General features: G+C 49.3%; 1 protein-coding gene across 2 annotated transcripts in view; it reads left to right on the top strand.

Moving 5' to 3' along the window:
• Positions 1-17,006, top strand: part of NDRG1 (N-myc downstream regulated 1) — a 59,543-nt gene that overhangs the window by 39,413 nt on the left and 3,124 nt on the right. For both annotated transcript variants that reach the window (XM_038000105.2, XM_008001593.3), the window contains 8 exons: positions 751-837; positions 2,973-3,029; positions 6,834-6,937; positions 8,594-8,650; positions 9,433-9,484; positions 10,693-10,740; positions 12,953-12,988; positions 15,295-15,346. In XM_038000105.2, the coding sequence (XP_037856033.1) occupies positions 751-837; positions 2,973-3,029; positions 6,834-6,937; positions 8,594-8,650; positions 9,433-9,484; positions 10,693-10,740; positions 12,953-12,988; positions 15,295-15,346 (493 nt within the window). The remainder of the gene's footprint in view (positions 1-750; positions 838-2,972; positions 3,030-6,833; positions 6,938-8,593; positions 8,651-9,432; positions 9,485-10,692; positions 10,741-12,952; positions 12,989-15,294; positions 15,347-17,006) is intronic.

Raw genomic sequence — 17,006 nt, 5'->3', positions numbered from 1 at the left:
CAATGACAGACTGCATATTTGACAGTGGGTCCATAGGATTATAATGATTCATTTTTACTGTACCATTTTTATGTTTAGATTTGCTTAGATACATCAATACTTAGCATCATGATGCAATTCCCTGCAGTGTTCGGTAGCATCACATGCTGTACAGATTTGTACAGCAAACCTAGGAGCAATGGGTTGTACTGTACAGCCTTGGTGAGTTGTAGACTATACCATCTAGTGTGTGTAAGTACACTCTGAGATCTTCACACGATGACAAAATCTCCTAATGATGAATTTTCTCAAAAGTATCCCTGTTATTCAGCGATGCATAACTCGTGTGTGTGTGTGTGTGTTTATATATTCTGGAAGTCAGTAATACAGTTGTTACTGCCACAGCTAGAGAGCATTTGTGTACCCTGTTTGATTGATGAGGTTGATGGTGTATTACACGCATTTGACAGGTGGGGAAGCTGAGCCTCCATTGGGTTGAAGTGACTTGCCCAAGGCAGGTCTGCAAAGCGGCGGGCTTCCTACTTCTTTTGCACTTCCTCTTTCTCCTTCCCACTCTCTCTAGGACCCGATCCCGTGTCTGCTGTGCTGGAACCTCAGTTTTGCATGGGGTGGGGCCAGGGAGCAGCAGCCTGCTCTGCTGCCCACACTGCCTTTTTCTGGGTACTTCTCTCAAGCTTCAGTTTGCCTTGGAAAGTTCCTAGTGTTTCAGATTGCTGGGATGTCTGTCTCACTTTGTGTCTTGAATCGCAGCTAAACAACCCTGAGATGGTGGAGGGCCTCGTCCTTATCAACGTGAACCCTTGTGCGGAAGGCTGGATGGACTGGGCCGCCTCCAAGGTGAGGTGGGGGCCTGTCAGGCAGGTGGAGTCCCTGCAGGCAGAGGGACAGGTGCACACAGCCCCTGGCTGGGGGAGCCCTGGAGCTACGAGCTCTCTCTTTACCCACTCCTCCACTACCCTCTACTGCCCACTCCAGTTCCCTCTGCTTTGCTTAGAACAGTACACATGACCTCAGCCGTTTGCCATTCAGAAGACTTAAATACCACCAAGCTGTCTAAGCCAGGGAAAGCCCTGGGATGCAGGTCCCTGAGCCAACTTGGATAAGCATTGCTTGGATTAATGAGTATTAGCTGGGTACCTAACTTGTGCCAGGCTTTGGTCAAGATGCTAAGCATCTTGAAGAATAAAACTTCTTGAGATAAACAAGACAAAAGCCTCTAATCTTAGGAATTCATTCACATATTATTAAAGAAAAATAAATGTATATTTAGTGTGCCACAAAATTTTATGATAATAATTAGCTAACGTAGATTGAGAGTTTACCATGTGCTAGTTTCATTCTACATTGCTATGTGTGCATTACCCCAGTTACTCTTCATAGTAACTCCAGGAGGTGAGAATTTTTGTCACCGTTTCAGAAGTGAGGACTCGGTGTGGCTAAGGGAATTGTCCAGGGCCACATAAAGCTAGGCAGTAGAATGGGGACTGGATGCAGCCTGCTTTGACTTCGTGGTTTGTGGATCTGACCATCCTTGCCCCTGGGGCTCCTGTCCGGGGTGGGAGACAGGCAGGCCTGGCCAGCAGGTTGGGCTGCCTGGAGGAAAAGGGACCTGTGCTGTCTTGGGAAGCTCTGCCCTGGCTGGTGTCCTGAGGTTCCTTGTTTATCTTTTAAAAATTGTCATTGTGGTGTTTTTGTTTTTGTTTTTTTGCCCTGTAAAGGCCTCAGTGTTTGCTGAGGAGATGGGCAGGTCATTCCAGTTGAAATAGGACGAAGCTGAGGTGATCTCAGGTTTTCATTTTGCAAGTGCAGTTTTGCCAAATTTTGGGTGGCTGCCAGGGACTGAGGGTTTGAAGGGGTCGTGCCTCTTGCTCCATCCCCCGCCCTGTCCTAGCCACTGTGATTTTGTGTTTGTTCTTTGAACATTCCTCCAGAATGCAGGAGCCCTTCCCTCTTGCCTGTATGACATTCGGGAGTGGAACACGCTTCTGTTTTTCATTTGATTTTCCAGCAAAGGAAGTGACATTCCAGTCCACCCGCTGTGCTTCATGATCCCTGTTCTGAGCCAGACTCGAAGATCTGGCGATGTCGACCACTGGCTAATGTGAAGTCTGGGGAATGTCTGTGGGGCTTTAATAGCTGTAGTATTCCCTTCCTTTTCAACCCCAGCCTTCTGAGTACCAGGCATTGGTATTAGACACTGTGATATGTGCAGTTACTTCTTGTGCTCCTCACCTTGACTTTGTGGCCTTGAAGTTCCTGGCACTCCCATTTCCAGATTAGAAGTCTGAGACCCAGAGGTATGCAGACTGCCCAGTGCCACACAGCTGGGCTGTGGCAGGCAAGGGCCAGCCAAAGACCCTTAAGTCTAGAGCTTCTCTGCTACTTATTTTTGTCCAATGCTTTGGTCAGCACACATTTATGGAGCTCCTGCTGTATCCTACCATTTATAGAGCTCCTGCTGCAAACCTAGTCACTGGGGAGAGGTAGGAAAAAGAAGATTGTCAGTGTCTTTGGTAATGTCAGTATACTTAGAAAGGGGAAACTGGCTTGGAGATGAGAGAGAGGGATAGTTGGGAGCCAAGCATATCCGGGGGCGTAGACGGGGGAGTTCAGTGTGTTTTTAGAAGAGGTGAATGGACGGCCCTCTTTGCTGAAGACTTGGTGAATGTTTTGAGCAGGGTAAGCTAGCAGTAGCTGGATCTTTATTCTGCGCTCATTTGCTGTGGATTTCTTGTGCATGGGCCTCTGAAAATAAGGAATTGGATATAGTCCCAGGCCCTGCATGTGGGGGTTCAGGTCCAGGAGGGAACTGGAGACAGGAACTGAGTTTTTATCATGGGAATGTCCTTGAGGCTTGCATGCAGAGGGGAGTCTGGCAATGCCACTCTCCCCCCAGGGAAGTGGGGTTTTGCTGACTTTGTTCACTGCTGTTAGCTCCTGGTTTCTAATCCACCCACTTTACTCCTCCCTAGATCTCCGGATGGACCCAAGCCCTGCCAGACATGGTGGTGTCCCACCTCTTTGGGAAGGTGAGTTGTGTGGTCTGGCGTTCTGCTGTTCCTGCTGAGCAACGCATTGTGTGGTGCTCAGCACAGGGCCCCATGTGGGGGTGGAGAGAACAAGACACAATCGACTGGGGGCCGCCGAGCTGGTGCTCGTGAGATAATGTGACATTATTCATTCATAAGCAACAAGTCATTCATTCTCTCTCTTTTTATATGTGTCTTTGAAAAACGGCTGATTGAAGTACAATTAACTGCACATATTTAAAGGGCAGAATTTGCTAAATTTGACATGTATATACATTTGTAAAACCATCACTGTCATCAGAATAACGTCTCCATCACCCCAAGAGTTTCCTTGTGCCCCTTGATAATCCTCTTCTCCCTCCTCCTCAGGCAACTTGGATCTGCATTGACTCCTATAGATTGCTTTGCAATTCCTAGATTTTTATATAAATGGCATTACATAGTATGTACTCTTTTTTTTTGGTCTGGCTTCTTTCACTCAGCATAACCATTTTGAGATTTGTCCATGTTAATGAGTGGACCAATAGTTTATTCCTAATCTGGGTGCGGTGTTCATTCCTGTAATCCTAGCACTTTGGGAGGCCATGGCAGGAGGATTGCTTGAGCACAGGAGTTCAAGACCAGCCTGGGCAACATAGCGACACCTTGTCTCTACAAAAAAATTAAAAATTGGCCAGACATGGTGGTGCATGCCTATAGTCCTAGTTGCTTGGGAGGCTGAGGCAGGAGGATTGCTTGAGCCCAGGAGTTTGAGGTTACAGTGAGCAGTGAGTTATGATTGCCCCCTGTATTCCGCCTAGGCGACACAGAGACCCTGTCTCTTAAAAAACAGTGTATTCCTTTTTAGTGCTGAGAAGTATACTCCCTTTTATGTATGTGCAACAGTTTGTTTTTCCATTCACCTGTTGATAAGACCTTTGGGTTGTTTCCAGTTTTGGGCTGTTATAAATCTGGTCTATAGCAAACGTGTCTGTGGAGTTAGCTGTGTGCTGGACTCAGTCCTAAGAGCCTCACAAGTATTAGCTATAGGACTAGGATTCCACCCAGGTGATCTGTGACCTGTGTGATAAATTCTGTTCTCATTCCCAGTTTATGGAAGAGGAAACAGACCAGAGAGGTTGAGTGACTTGTGTAGGGTCTCTGCCAGGGAGCGGTGGGGCCAGTGTTTGTGTCTATGAATCTGGCTTCATTCTGGCAACCGCAGCAGGATGGCGGCTGCCTGCGCTGCTGCCTGGCTGTTAGATGAGCTCCTCCTCTGCAGAGTCACCCCACTGAGGGGGAGTGAGCCCAGCCCCTCACAGCATGCTAGAAGTGAGCGGTCGTCATCTTATCAGCCCAGCCTGCCTGGCCCCAGACATTGGTTTTGTGTCTCTAGCTGGGGCCAGCCGTCCTCGGGAAGCGTATGCCATGGGCTTGGTTGCAAGCCCAGGGTCTGGAAAACCCCTTGGTTGCCTGAAATTGCAGTGACCTGCTTTGCTTATATACCAGTGTCTGCTTCTGAGCTAACGTGTGTGACCATCTGACACTCCTGTGAGTCCTGGGGAAACAGGCCCCACTCTGGAGTTGGCAGGTGTACCAGGGAACAGAGGCCCCACTCTGGAGTTGGCAGGTGTACCAGGGAACAGAGGCCCCACTCTGGAGTTGGCAGGTGTACCAGGGAACAGAGGGCCCACTCTGGAGTTGGCAGGTGTACCAGGGAACAGAGGGCCCACTCTGGAGTTGGCGAGTGTTTGAGGGGAACAGAGGCCCCACTCTGGAGTTAGCGAGTGTTTGAGGGGAACAGAGGCCCCAATCTGGAGTTGGCGAGCGTACTAGGGAACAGAGGCTGCACTCTGGAGTTGGCGGGTACAACTGCTGGGTTTGCCCGTTGTATTGGTTTCCTGTGGCTTCTGTAACAAATTACCACAAACAGGATGGCTTAGAACAATGAAAGTGGGCTGAGTGTGGTGGCTCACGTCTATAATCTCAGCATTTTGGGAGGCTGAGGCGAATGGATCACCTGAGGTCAGGAGTTCGAGACGAGCCTGGCCAACATGGTGAAACCCTGTCTCTACTAAAAATACAAAATTAACAGGGTGTGGTGGGCACCTGTGATCTCAGCTACTCAGGAGGCTGAGACAGGAGAATCACTTGAACCTGGGAGGCAGAGGCTGCAGTGAGCTGAGATTGTACCGTTGCACTCCAGCCTGGGTGAGACAGAGGGAGACTCTGTCTCAAACACACACACACACACACACACACACACTCGAAAAACAAAAGTGTATTCTCTCACAGCTCTGAGTCTAGAACTGTGACATCAAGTGCTGTCAGGGCTGCCCCTCTGCCACAGGCTCTAGGGGAAATTCGTCCTGGCATCTTACTGCTCCAGGTCGTTGTCAGCATTCCTTGGTTAGTGGCTGCTCATGCCGCTCTGTGCCTCTGTCTTCACATGGTCTTCTCCTCTGTGTCTATTTCAATTCTCCCTCTCCTTCCTCTTTTAAGGATACTTTCCATTGGAGTTCATCCCAGCTCGTGTAATCCAGGATGATCTCATATCAAGATCCTTAATTAATTATACCTGCAAAAACCCTTTTTCCCAGCAAGTTTGCATTCCCAAGTTCAAGAGATTTGACATGGACATATTTTCTGAGGGCCACGGCTTAGCCCACCAGAATCCTCTTTCCCCTTTTACGATTCATTCCACAGTGCGTGTGATACATTTTCCCTGTCCCGAGTGTGTAATCTGAAACTGATAGGAATTGGGGAAAAATTCACAGCCACTATCTCTGTTTCACTGGAGAAGGGATGTCACACATAGCATTGAGCATCTGATCTGATTGTACCCCAAGTTATTTGGAGACTGGTTGGTCTGGCCATAATGTCTAAGGGTGCCCCTAGATCACTGCAGTTGGTTTTGATCTGAAATCCCAGCATCATTCCTGACTGTCTTTTCCAGAGTTTGCTCTTAGTAGCCAGTTGACCTCCTTGCTCCCCAAATGATCCTGGGCTGTTGGACGCAGCTCAAGCTTGACACCGGCTTTCTTTGACCCCCAACTCCAACTTCTCATCGGGTTGCCCCTTGTCACATCAGACCCCTGTGTGAAACCTCCAGTGTCTGCCCTCGTACAAATGAGAAACAGAGCAAACAAGTTGTTGGTCACAAATGACATTCAAAAAGCACCCAGAGACGGGAGACTGAGGCCGACTTCCCCGAGGCTCTGGTTGGCCGTGGTGGGAGTTGCAGTTGCCCTTCTTTTCAGCAACTTCCTGTTGCGTGAGTTGGTTTTGCTTTTGAAGCATGAAAAACTTCTTTTCAACTCTTTCTATTGGAAAATAATTACTAACATTTGCATCCAATTGTTACTGTTGGTAGAGGTGAGAACACAACCTCCATTAAGTCCTATAACTTAGTGAAGTGTAGGCAACATTCTCTCTCTTCCCTTTATTTTTTTAGAGAGATGTGAGGCTCAGAAAGGTTAAAAGATTTGCGCACGAACAGGGCAGTGATGAAGCTAAGTTCTAGATCCAGGGTGTCTGACTTCAGATTGAAACTCCCTAATTAATGGGTTTGGAAGGGTGGGGTGTGGCCTTTCCAGGATGGGGTGTCTTTCCTGCTCCCAGTGGATAGTGAAAGCCCTGTCTGCACCCGGGTGGGTGTGCTGCTTTCCCGAACGGTTTTTTTTTTTTTTTTCGGTCCGTCGCTGTCTTGTGGATTAGGTATTATTATCTTTATTATGTATCCAAATAACCTGGAGAACGAGAGAGTAGTGACCAGCCCAGGGCCACAGTGCAATAAGGACCATCTTCTCACCTCTCTAAATGCAGGAAGAAATGCACAGTAACGTGGAGGTGGTCCACACCTACCGCCAGCACATCGTGAATGACATGAACCCTGGCAACCTGCACCTGTTCATCAACGCCTACAACAGGTATCGGGATGTTGTTCAGCCACATCATTGCTATTTATGAGGTGTCTTCTGTAGTTCCGAAATATGGGGCAGGTGAGAGGGAGGGTATAAAATGAGTGGAAGAGGTAGGCTCTGAGTTTGAGCAAATAGATTCATAGGACAGGTGTCCCCAGGAGGACACCTGTCCTGTAAGCTGGTTCCTGGAGTTCAGCTTGTCTTGCAGGGATTTGAACAAACTTGCCACACCACTGAGGGTGAGATGTGAGAGGGACGCAGTCGCACACTCAGAGGGTTGAGCGTAAACATGTGTGCCCACTGCTGACGTCCACAAAAGGCCAAATGTAAGAAGAGCTAAGTGAGAGAGCAGCAAAGCACTCCTGGAGGCTGGGAATAATCCAGGCAGGCTTCTGGGAGTTTGTCATTCCAAGGATAAGGAGGACCTGAACACGGCCTTTGCCTAAGGCGTGGCCCTCTCGACCAGCACTAGGTGCTTATCTGGAGCTCAGCTAGGGGAGGAGAGAGCTCAGGGCCATTGGTGTCAGCCAGAGACTCTGTAATCTTCCAGAGAGCTCACTCAACCTGCTGAGCTGGCTCTGCCACGCTCCCAAAACAGCAGATAGAAATAAGCCTCCTAGTGTTTATTTCTGCTCAAATGTTAGTAACGTGACTTCTTGACGTGAACATTTGTAACAGAGTTTAGTATTTGCCTCCTTTTACAATCCTGCCCTCATCTCAGTGGTAACATCCTCCCTGTGTGACTGAAGAAACAGAAGCCCGGCCGTGCGTTCACTTAGCAAACACTTCCTCAGAGCTGGAGTGAGGCAGGCATTCGTCTGGGTGCTGGAGACACAGGAGACCAGCACAACCCACAGACTCCACACTCTTAACTTGCCTGCACAGATAGCACAGTAATGAACTGACCCCTCTCAAAATCCCACTCTGAAGGTCCTGGTGGTATTGTCATTTCCTGTTGAGGAAGCAAAGGCGCAGAGAGGTCCTGTGTTCTCCCCAAGGCCACACAGCTAGAAAGTGGCAGAGCATGATTTGGATCCTGCTTGTCTAACTCCAGGCTGTGAGCTGGGAAAGAGCTTCTCATGTTGGGAGCTGCAAGATAGCAGAAAGGGTGGGTGAGTGCGTGCAGGGAGGGTGGTTGGCACTGGGCCGGGCCCACACTGGGCCTCACACTAGTGCAGTGGGAAACCACCACAGGGATTGAGACAGGGAATGGAAAGATGAGGCCTGAGTTGTAAAGAGATCATTTGGGTGCTTAATAGAGGACTCAGAGTTGCTGAGGCTGGGACTTAAGAGGCTGTGAGAACATTTGGGAGGTGGGCCCTCTGTCAGGTGGGGGCTCTGACTAGGGGGACAGGGAAGGCAGGGGCCCTCTGTGGTGGAAGACCTGACATCTACTCCTGGAAAAAAAAAGCCACACAAATATTTGTGACAAAATGAGGGGGACTCTGCTTGAATTGCATGGGTCCTGCTGTCCCTCTAACCAGGTCTGTGGACACCAAGAGGGTGTGGAGTGCTGAAAGCCACAGGGCCTCTCGCAAGTTGGGGATGGGGGTGGTTTGCCAGAATGGCCGCTGGCAGGACCTCCTGGGCTTGGCTGGATGGGAGCGGGAGCTTTCTCCAGGGGAAGAGCGCTCATGCTAATGATGCATTTGTTTCCTGCAGCCGGCGTGACCTGGAGATCGAGCGACCAATGCCGGGAACCCACACAGTCACCCTGCAGTGAGTGGCTTTTCTCTCGCCCAGCACTTGCAGTCGGGGCTGCCGCCTGTAAATGTGGCCTTGCTGGCAGGGCCTTCTTTCTGAGTGTGGCAGGACGTTGTGTCAGTGAGACCTGGGTATATTCCACCCAGAGACTGGGTGTTACACAGCCTGACCTGGACTTCTCCCTGTGCTGGTGGCATCAGTTTCTAGGGTGTCTCCATGACATGGGCCTTTGATCTTGGAGAAAGATTGTTGATTGTACTTGGGACAGCATTTAGTAAGCACCTACTACATCAATAACTGTGTGAGGCTTTGTTCCATGAAGCCTAGGGATGGATAGCACAGGACCCAGTCTTACAGTGCTCTGTATGTCTAGGAGGAAAAGACAGTCATGGACAGAACTAACTAGGTTTCCACCAGTAATGATGGTGTCTTTTTGTGGCTGAGTGTGCTGCATTCTGTGACACTTGGGAAACTGGCACGTCATTGCCTTTGTCCTTTATGCTGTTCTCGTTTTGGTCTTGATTACCAGCTAAGCTGCTCATCCATCCTTGAGAAGATGCTTTAAAATAAAAGCACTGGGGCCCAGAAGTTCCCTGGCTGAAATTCATACTAAGTTGTAAAGGACTAGTAACCAATTTTATCCTAAGATCAAAGGAGAATGAAGTAAAAGAGCAAAGGGTGTTGGGGAAACCAAAATGACTTTGTTTTAGAATGCAGGCCCCGGCCTGACAGGCCTGGGAATGGGACAATCTTTAAAGGAACCTTGTGCTAATTCTCCGCTCTGTCCCTGACCCCAGGTGCCCTGCTCTGTTGGTGGTTGGGGACAGCTCGCCTGCGGTGGATGCCGTGGTATGTAGAAATCACAGCTGGTTTCTGTGTTTAATTCAACAGGCAAAGTCTGGTTGACTTTGTTGAAGTGGCCCTGCCTGCCCCTTCTCTCTTCTGCCCCATCAGGGCAGGTGATGTTTCTCTGAAATGCCATGTTGGCCTTTGGGCAGAGGGCCCAGCCACTAGTCTGTTTCCCTGGTGGCTGCCAGCCCTGGTTGCCTGGCAGTGTCTCCTCTCCCAGGTCCCCTCACCCTCCGATCTGTGTCCCATTGGCTTGTTTATATGGGCGTGTTTGCCACTTGGCTTCCTGGCCAGGAGACTCGCCTCTCATTTGGGAAGCAGATGGATCTCTCCAAACTGATTGGTGCCTGATGAGCTGGCAGGTGAGAGAGGCACTGGGAGGCAGGGCTTAGCAAAGCTTCCTGACTCCTTTCCCCCCTTAACTCCCACCTGCAACTTTGTGTCAGCAAAGAGAGGACTTTACCTTTCAGACAACCCCACAGCTGAGGAGATGAAGACTTAGGGGCTATGGATCAGAGTACTGCCAGGCCTTGTGCAGTGATCTTCAGAGTGACATTTGCAAATGTTCATGGAGTAAATACTTGGCATGCCTTAACGAACCATGAATTTCTTATGGGCTGACCAACTGGAGATAATCATGGGATACATCAATAGAGATACACTGTTCAGATCAAGGGAGGTGATAGTTTTACTTTAGGCATTTTGAACATCATGGGTTACGTGTGTATATTCTTCCCAATTCTGGATGCCCTTTTCGAGAGGGTCACTGACAAAATGAAGAGAGAAACCAGCTTGGTCGCGTGATTTTACATGAAGAATAGTTGTTAGATCTGGGAATGTTAAAACTGTAGAATCTCTGGCAGCTGCTGGTTAAACAAGGATATTTATTTAGCAGATATTTCTGCAGTACTGTTTACATTTCAGCTAATCTTCATAACAACCCTTTGAAAAAAGATATTATCTCCATTTTATTGATGAGGAAACTGAGGCCCAAATAAGTTAAATAACTTATCCAAGTTGTCACAGCTGGTAATGGCAAGGCTTGGACTGAAAGCCACATCTGCTGAATCCCAAACCCCACATACTTCCTTCTTTGCCAGCAGAAATGCTGGAGTTTCTGGTGATGGCGGCAGAGTGGCAGGGAAGGGGGCGATGTTTTGGCTTTGGCTTCACGTAAAGAATGAACAGATTTCCTCCCTCTTGTGCAGGTGGAGTGCAACTCGAAATTGGACCCAACAAAGACCACTCTCCTCAAGGTACAGGCAAAACAACGGGGGTTTGTGTTTGTTATTTGTTAGAAACTCACGTTTTCTGCAGTATTGAGTTAGGCTTGAAAAAGCAAGGCACACGATCAGAAACCATAGAGTGAATGATTTAATCTATCTGTTTATGAACATATGTTGGGTGCCGACTGGCGATCTGAGGCTGCAAAGATGAGGGATCTTTCTGTGGGACTGCAGGAATCAACAGGCTGCTGGTCTGAGGGTTTTGGGGATAGAGAGACCAGGGATGACTTGGCAGGGGCCCTCCATAGGCTGGGGCCAGGACATTCCTCCCAGAGGGGCTCTGCTTGTCACAATAAGAGGAGACATCTCCCACGGCCGGGGAAGGTCAGGACTTTCTCCAGCAAGTTCACCTGAGCACGTGGTGTGCTAGCTCGCTCGCAGCTGGATTTGAGGGTCTGTAGCAACCTCCACCAGTCCCTTGCCAGTTATGACTGATTGCACAATGCAAACCACCGGCTGTTTGTGGCAGCCTCGCCCAGAGATGCAGCACAAGAGTGGGAACCTTTCAGAGGGGCCTCTCAGCCCGGGTGCACCCCTGCAGGGGCAGGTGGCCAGGAGGGACCTGGGTGGAGATGAGGCGACTCCCTTGCACTGGGGGAAGGACAAGGAAGTGGCATCTGTAGGTCACTGTGCCCTCAACATCCCCCATAGAAGTAGAAAGCCTTTGAGAGGCATGTGGGGGGTGTCCGATACTTACTGAGTGGGAGGCTGTTTTCCTGTATTGGGCTTTTTACGTAGATTTTCTTTCAAGATTCCCTCAGAAGGAAATTGCAAGATTAGAAGCTGCTGGGCGTCAAGCTTGCATAATGCCGTACTTTGAGGGCGGTTGTCACAAGTATCGCAAAATGGGTGGCTTAAAGCAACAGATACTTATTCCCTTTTAGTTCTGGAAGCTGAAAGTCTGAAATCAGGGTGTGGGCAAGGCCGTGCTCCCTCCGCGCTGGGGGAGGATGCTGCCTGCCTCTTCCAGCTTCTGGTGGCTGCTGGCCACACGTGGTGCACCTTAGCTGGTAGATGCATTGCTCTAGTCTCTGCCTCCGTCCTCACTCAGCACTCTCCCTATTGTATCACTGCGTCTGTGTCCAAACTTCCTTCTTCTTTTAATAACATCAGCCATTAGATTTAGGGTCCACTCTAATCCAATATGACCTCATCTTAACTTGATTGTACCTGCAAATACCCTATTTCCAAGTACGGCCACATGGATAGGTAATGGGGTTAGGACTTAGATATGTCTATTTGGGGGACACAATTCAACCACAACCTATAGCAAAGGGTGGGTGGCCTGACTGAGGTCGGGTGGCCGGTTTGATGGTAGATCTAGAAACAGAACTCACTCAGGCCTGATTCTGGAGACTTCCACAGCACCAGCCTAATGCGCTCGCTGAGTGCCCCGCCTGGAGGGAACGTTTGGGCATCCTGTCCCTGCGTGCTGGGTGAGCTGAGGGCTGCCCCAGGGCAGTGTCGCTTTGTGGCTAGTGTTGGGTGTCCAGACTTGAGGCGCCCTGGGCTGTAGGATGCCCACAGCCTCACCACTCCCACGAACTCCCCCAGCTCCATTTCACCCCAGGCCACCCTCCCCACAGCCTCCCCCTGCTCCCTTGCCGTCAGCCCTGCTCACGTCCAGTCTGGCTGCACGCTCTCACAGGCTGCAGTGGCCTCTTGAGGTTCGGTGATTTCACAGGGCCTTTGAACATCCACCATTTAGGAAGGGTACCAGTCAGGAGCTGAATCCGGCCCGAAGACCCAAATTCAGCCACTTCCTTTTGAGGGAACAAAGGGAATATATGAAAAGGGCCTTCTTTTTCAAACCCTTTCGGGTCAGACAGATCCTGGCCTGGAACCTTGTGAGTTCCTTAAGCTCTTTCTGGCCCAGTTTCTGCCTGTAAAATGGGACAGCTGTACCTTCCATGGTTCTTGGGGAATGGAGTGAAATTATCTATGGGGCCTAGCGTAGTGCCTGGCATGTAGTAAGCTGCAAGTGATAGTTGCCACGGGGACACCAGCAACCTTGCTTGGTGGGGCTGGAATGCTCCCTACCCACGGTCCACCCTGTTCCTCCTTTGTAAGGCAGGACAAGGCAGGGCAGGGCAGCGGGCAGATGGGCATCCTTTCAGAACAAACTTAGCGCAGATGGCCTTGGCTGTGGTGTTTGACACTAACCAGCTTCCCTGTCTCCTAGATGGCGGACTGTGGCGGTCTCCCACAGATCTCCCAGGTGAGTGCCACCTTGGCTTTTGCATTACCCAGCTGTCGCCGCCCCCTGGGTGGAGTGCATGTGCCTCTGTGACACCTGTTCCCTCATTGCCTTGCTGTGACATCGGATGACAGTTTGTGGACTGTTGGGAAAAGGTGCTATATAGGAGGACTCTGATCCCCTAGGAGCCAACCCCTGTGGAGTGGGTGATACTGCGGTTCACAGAGGATGGGGGATTTGCCAAGTAGACACACCTTGGTCATCATGGATCAGAATCTAGGTGTGTCTGCCCCAAAGACCACGAGCTTCTGCTGGAGTGAAGGGCCCCGAGAAGCTCCAGCCCAGAGCAGAGGGACATGGAGGAGATGAAGCCAAACTGTGTGTGTGTGCATGCGTGTGTGTGCATGTGTTTGCGGGTGTGCATGTGTACACATGTCTGTGTGTGTGCATATTTACAAATAAACACATTGATCAACGTAATGTGTTTGCTGCGTAACCGATCCCTTCAATTTCCCCTCCTATAAAGAATCTTACCAGCCTGACAAGTAAACTTCTAATCTATTGTCTTATAATTTTATATCCTGATAGTTTTGTCTTCTATCTTAAAATGAAGTAGAGTTTTCTGTCATCTTTTTTATCCAAAACCTGCCCTGCCTCCTTTCTTCCTCCTTTTTTCCTTTCTCTACATAAAATGAGAACAGATGTAACCCTGGTCATAATTAAAAGAATTTTCAGAGTTTCAGAGGAGTTCAACTAGCACAGGCTTCGGGGACACCAGTGTAGGGAGAAGCAATTCCTGTGTAACACTGTCGTCCTTGTGCCCTTGCAGGTTGGGTGTATGTTTACACAGGGTTTTCCCATCCTCGATTAAATTAGGTCTTTGCAATAGTCCTCAGAGGTGGGAAGAGCAAGCATTTTATCCCAGTGTCACAGAAGAGGAAACTGAGGCCAAAAGTTGAGAGAGATTGCCCATGATTACTGGAGCTAAAACTGGGCCCAGGAATTCTCATTCCCAAGCCTGTGTTCTTGGTTCTCTTCATCATCTTGAACACAGGCGTCCCTGTTCCCTGCAGCCCTGACCTGCTTCTCTTGTCTCTTTCTTCCACTGTCACACAAATTCCAGAGGGCAATTTGAGCGTAGCCTGTCTTTTAAATGTCACTTGGCTCTTTGTGGAGTCCTGGCAGGAGTTGGTGGAGAGCAGGGAGGGGGTCAGCCCAGCCTCTACCAGTGCCCTGTCATTGCCTCAGGAGAATAGGACCCAGGGCACTGGATAGAACAGTTGGAGTTAACTGAAGAACAGATATGCCTTGCATGTATGCCCGTGATACTTGAGCATTCGCCTCCTAGTTTACATTAAATGAACTGAGAGAACTGGTAGAACTGGATGTGGTCTCAGTGTGCCATACACAGTTCATTTAAAGTAACCCAGTGAGTTGTTAATTAATTGGTTTGTCTACCCATCCGGTGAACCATCCAGCCATCATCCATTCATTCTTCTCCATATCCTTTCTTCCTTTTATTTGTCCTTCTTTTGTTCATATTTATCTTTTTTCCTTCCTTCTGCCCACCAATTCTTTTTTTAATCCATCTATCCATCTTTCCTTCCTTCCTTCCTTCCTTCCTTCCTTCCTTCCTTCCTTCCTTCCTTCCTTCCTTCCTTTTCTTCCTTCCTTCCTTCCCTTTCTTCTTCCCATCCATCCTTTTCTTTCCACCCATCTATCTATCCATCATCCCTTCTTTCAGCCAGCCTGCTATTGAGGTTGATAGTGACTTGCCTCAAGAATGAGTGTTTTGAGTTTGGAGACCCCTGGGTTAATCTACGGGACCCACCACTTACTTATTGTGGGACCCTGAGTGGATTTACCTCTCCAAACCTGTTCAGCTATGAAATGTATCTAAGGTAGCACTGACCTCATAAGGGGTTATCAGGAGTAAATGATCAAATGCAGCAAAGCCCCTTGCACGGGGAGTGGCTCACGATGGCGATGCTGTTGTGTTCCACATGCTGGGTTAGACATGTTCCTTTGTGGAATGTAATCTCCCTGGAGACACACAGGAATAGCTGTGATACTCTGCCCTATATTACAGGTGAGGAAACTGGCTCAGATAGGTCATGTAACTTGTCCAGGTTCCACAGCTGTGGGGTGAATGTCCCATCATTATCCCATAGTCTTTCTTTTACTTTTGTGTTTTGTCCCGTCAACATGTGATGGCTTTTGTCTGGAGCCAAGCTCTCAAATGAAGGTGACCACAGGCACACGCCCCGTGGCCTCGGGTGATTGGGTCCCCAGCAACTGACTGCATTTTCTTTCCCTGTCTCTTGCAGCCAGCCAAGCTCGCCGAGGCCTTCAAGTACTTCGTGCAGGGCATGGGATACAGTGAGTATGGCGTTCCTCGTGTGCGGTGGGTCACGGCACGTGTCAGAATTGGAAGTGCTCTGTCCTAGGCCAGGCTTGGATGAGCAATTCTGTGTCCCCCTGGCCAGCTTCAGCTTTCTGGGGAGAAACATTTAGGTGCGTGGAGAGCGCGTGGCAGCCTGGAAGGTCTAGCCTCTCATTTATACCAGCGAGGCTCATTTTTCCTCCTTTGTTGAACAGAAGTTGCTTCACACCAGGGGTTTTGGGAGGTTTAGGATGAGGACTGTCCCTTTAAGCACCAAGATAGTGACAAACAGTGAAACAGTAACAGTCTTTAAAATTTTGATCACAAGTTTTAAGAGACCATCACCTATAGTGATGATGAAGACGGTGTCAGTGATGAAAGATATACTAACACATTATTTTATCTCATTGAACTATCACAGTACTCCTTTGACATATTCTTAGCCCATCTTATCAATGATGAAGCTGAGGCTTCGGGGATCTAAGCAGGGAGTAGAGGGCAGATCTGTGGAAGTTCTTTGAAGACCGCGAAGCTCTGTGGAAGTGGCTAACAAAGTTGCTTATATTCAAGGTGGAGCATGCCACATTCAAGTCACGAGCTTTGGGAAGTGGAGGATGCATTGGAAGCATCATAGGCACATATAGCCTTTTTTCCCAGAAGTGCTGTCCCAGGACTAGGACAGACCCTGGCAAGTTGTAACTCAGCTGAACAGCAGCCAGTCGGTGCTATGGGCTTGTCAGCCATAGTCCGGCCCTGACATGACTAGTGGCTCTTCTGACCCTACTGTTTTGGAACTATAATTTGTGTGTCCTTCCTTACTAGGAAGGTATTGAACTTCTGATCCTTCATCATTTCCTTAAACTGTTCACCCATGTAGATAGTAAGAGTATGGTTGGTAAGCTGACTACAGTCCTAGCATTGGCTTCAGCCATGATTAGCTCTAGCAGGGCAGGGCTGGCAGGTTTGATTTCCATGCCTCAGGCTCAGGCGGGATCCACATCCCCAGGTGCCCTCTTCCAACAGAAGCCATCTGCCAGTGGGGCTCCTGCCTTTCTAGCCTGCTTTCCCTGACAGAAGTTGCAGGCAAAGGCTGTCACTGGAGATAGCCATGGAGAGAGCCGTGGGGCAGCCCTGCTTTACCCTGCACAGTGTGAACTGTGACTCCTGTTTGTCTTGGCCCCGCCAGGGTTTGGATTTCTGCTTTGAGAGTATGTTCTGGAGAGAAAGGAAGTGAATGCTAGACCTCATCTTTCTCCCCAAATCAGCATCTATTTCCAGAAACCCAAAGCCTCCTGCAGGTCTTGGGGGGAAAAAACAGGAAGAGCTATGGTCTCAAAGGCATCAGCCAAAGAGAAGGAAAGGAACTGGCCACTGGCCTCCTGCACACTGCAGGGGGCTGGCTTAATGAACCCTTTGCACACCTGACATCAGTGCTTACTGTATCCTTCTCATCCTCCTCAGTAGAAATTCCAGATTTGTGGGTGAGAAGTAGGGGCTCAGAGAAGTATGTGAGCTGCGGATGTGGCATTGACCCCAATTCTTTCTGAATTCAAAACTAGCTCTTTAAGATAGTTCAGCAAGGATTAATTCTCTTTGGGAGTGCCTGCCATCAAAAGCCCCTCCCTGTGCCTATCAGGGAGATAAAATAAGCCCTGC

Source organism: Chlorocebus sabaeus, chromosome 8 (genome assembly GCF_047675955.1).
Source record: "Chlorocebus sabaeus isolate Y175 chromosome 8, mChlSab1.0.hap1, whole genome shotgun sequence".
NCBI classification, from domain to species: Eukaryota; Metazoa; Chordata; class Mammalia; order Primates; family Cercopithecidae; genus Chlorocebus; species Chlorocebus sabaeus.
The sequence above is the reverse complement of the archived record's forward strand: the minus strand, read 5'-3'. Positions and strand labels throughout refer to the sequence as shown.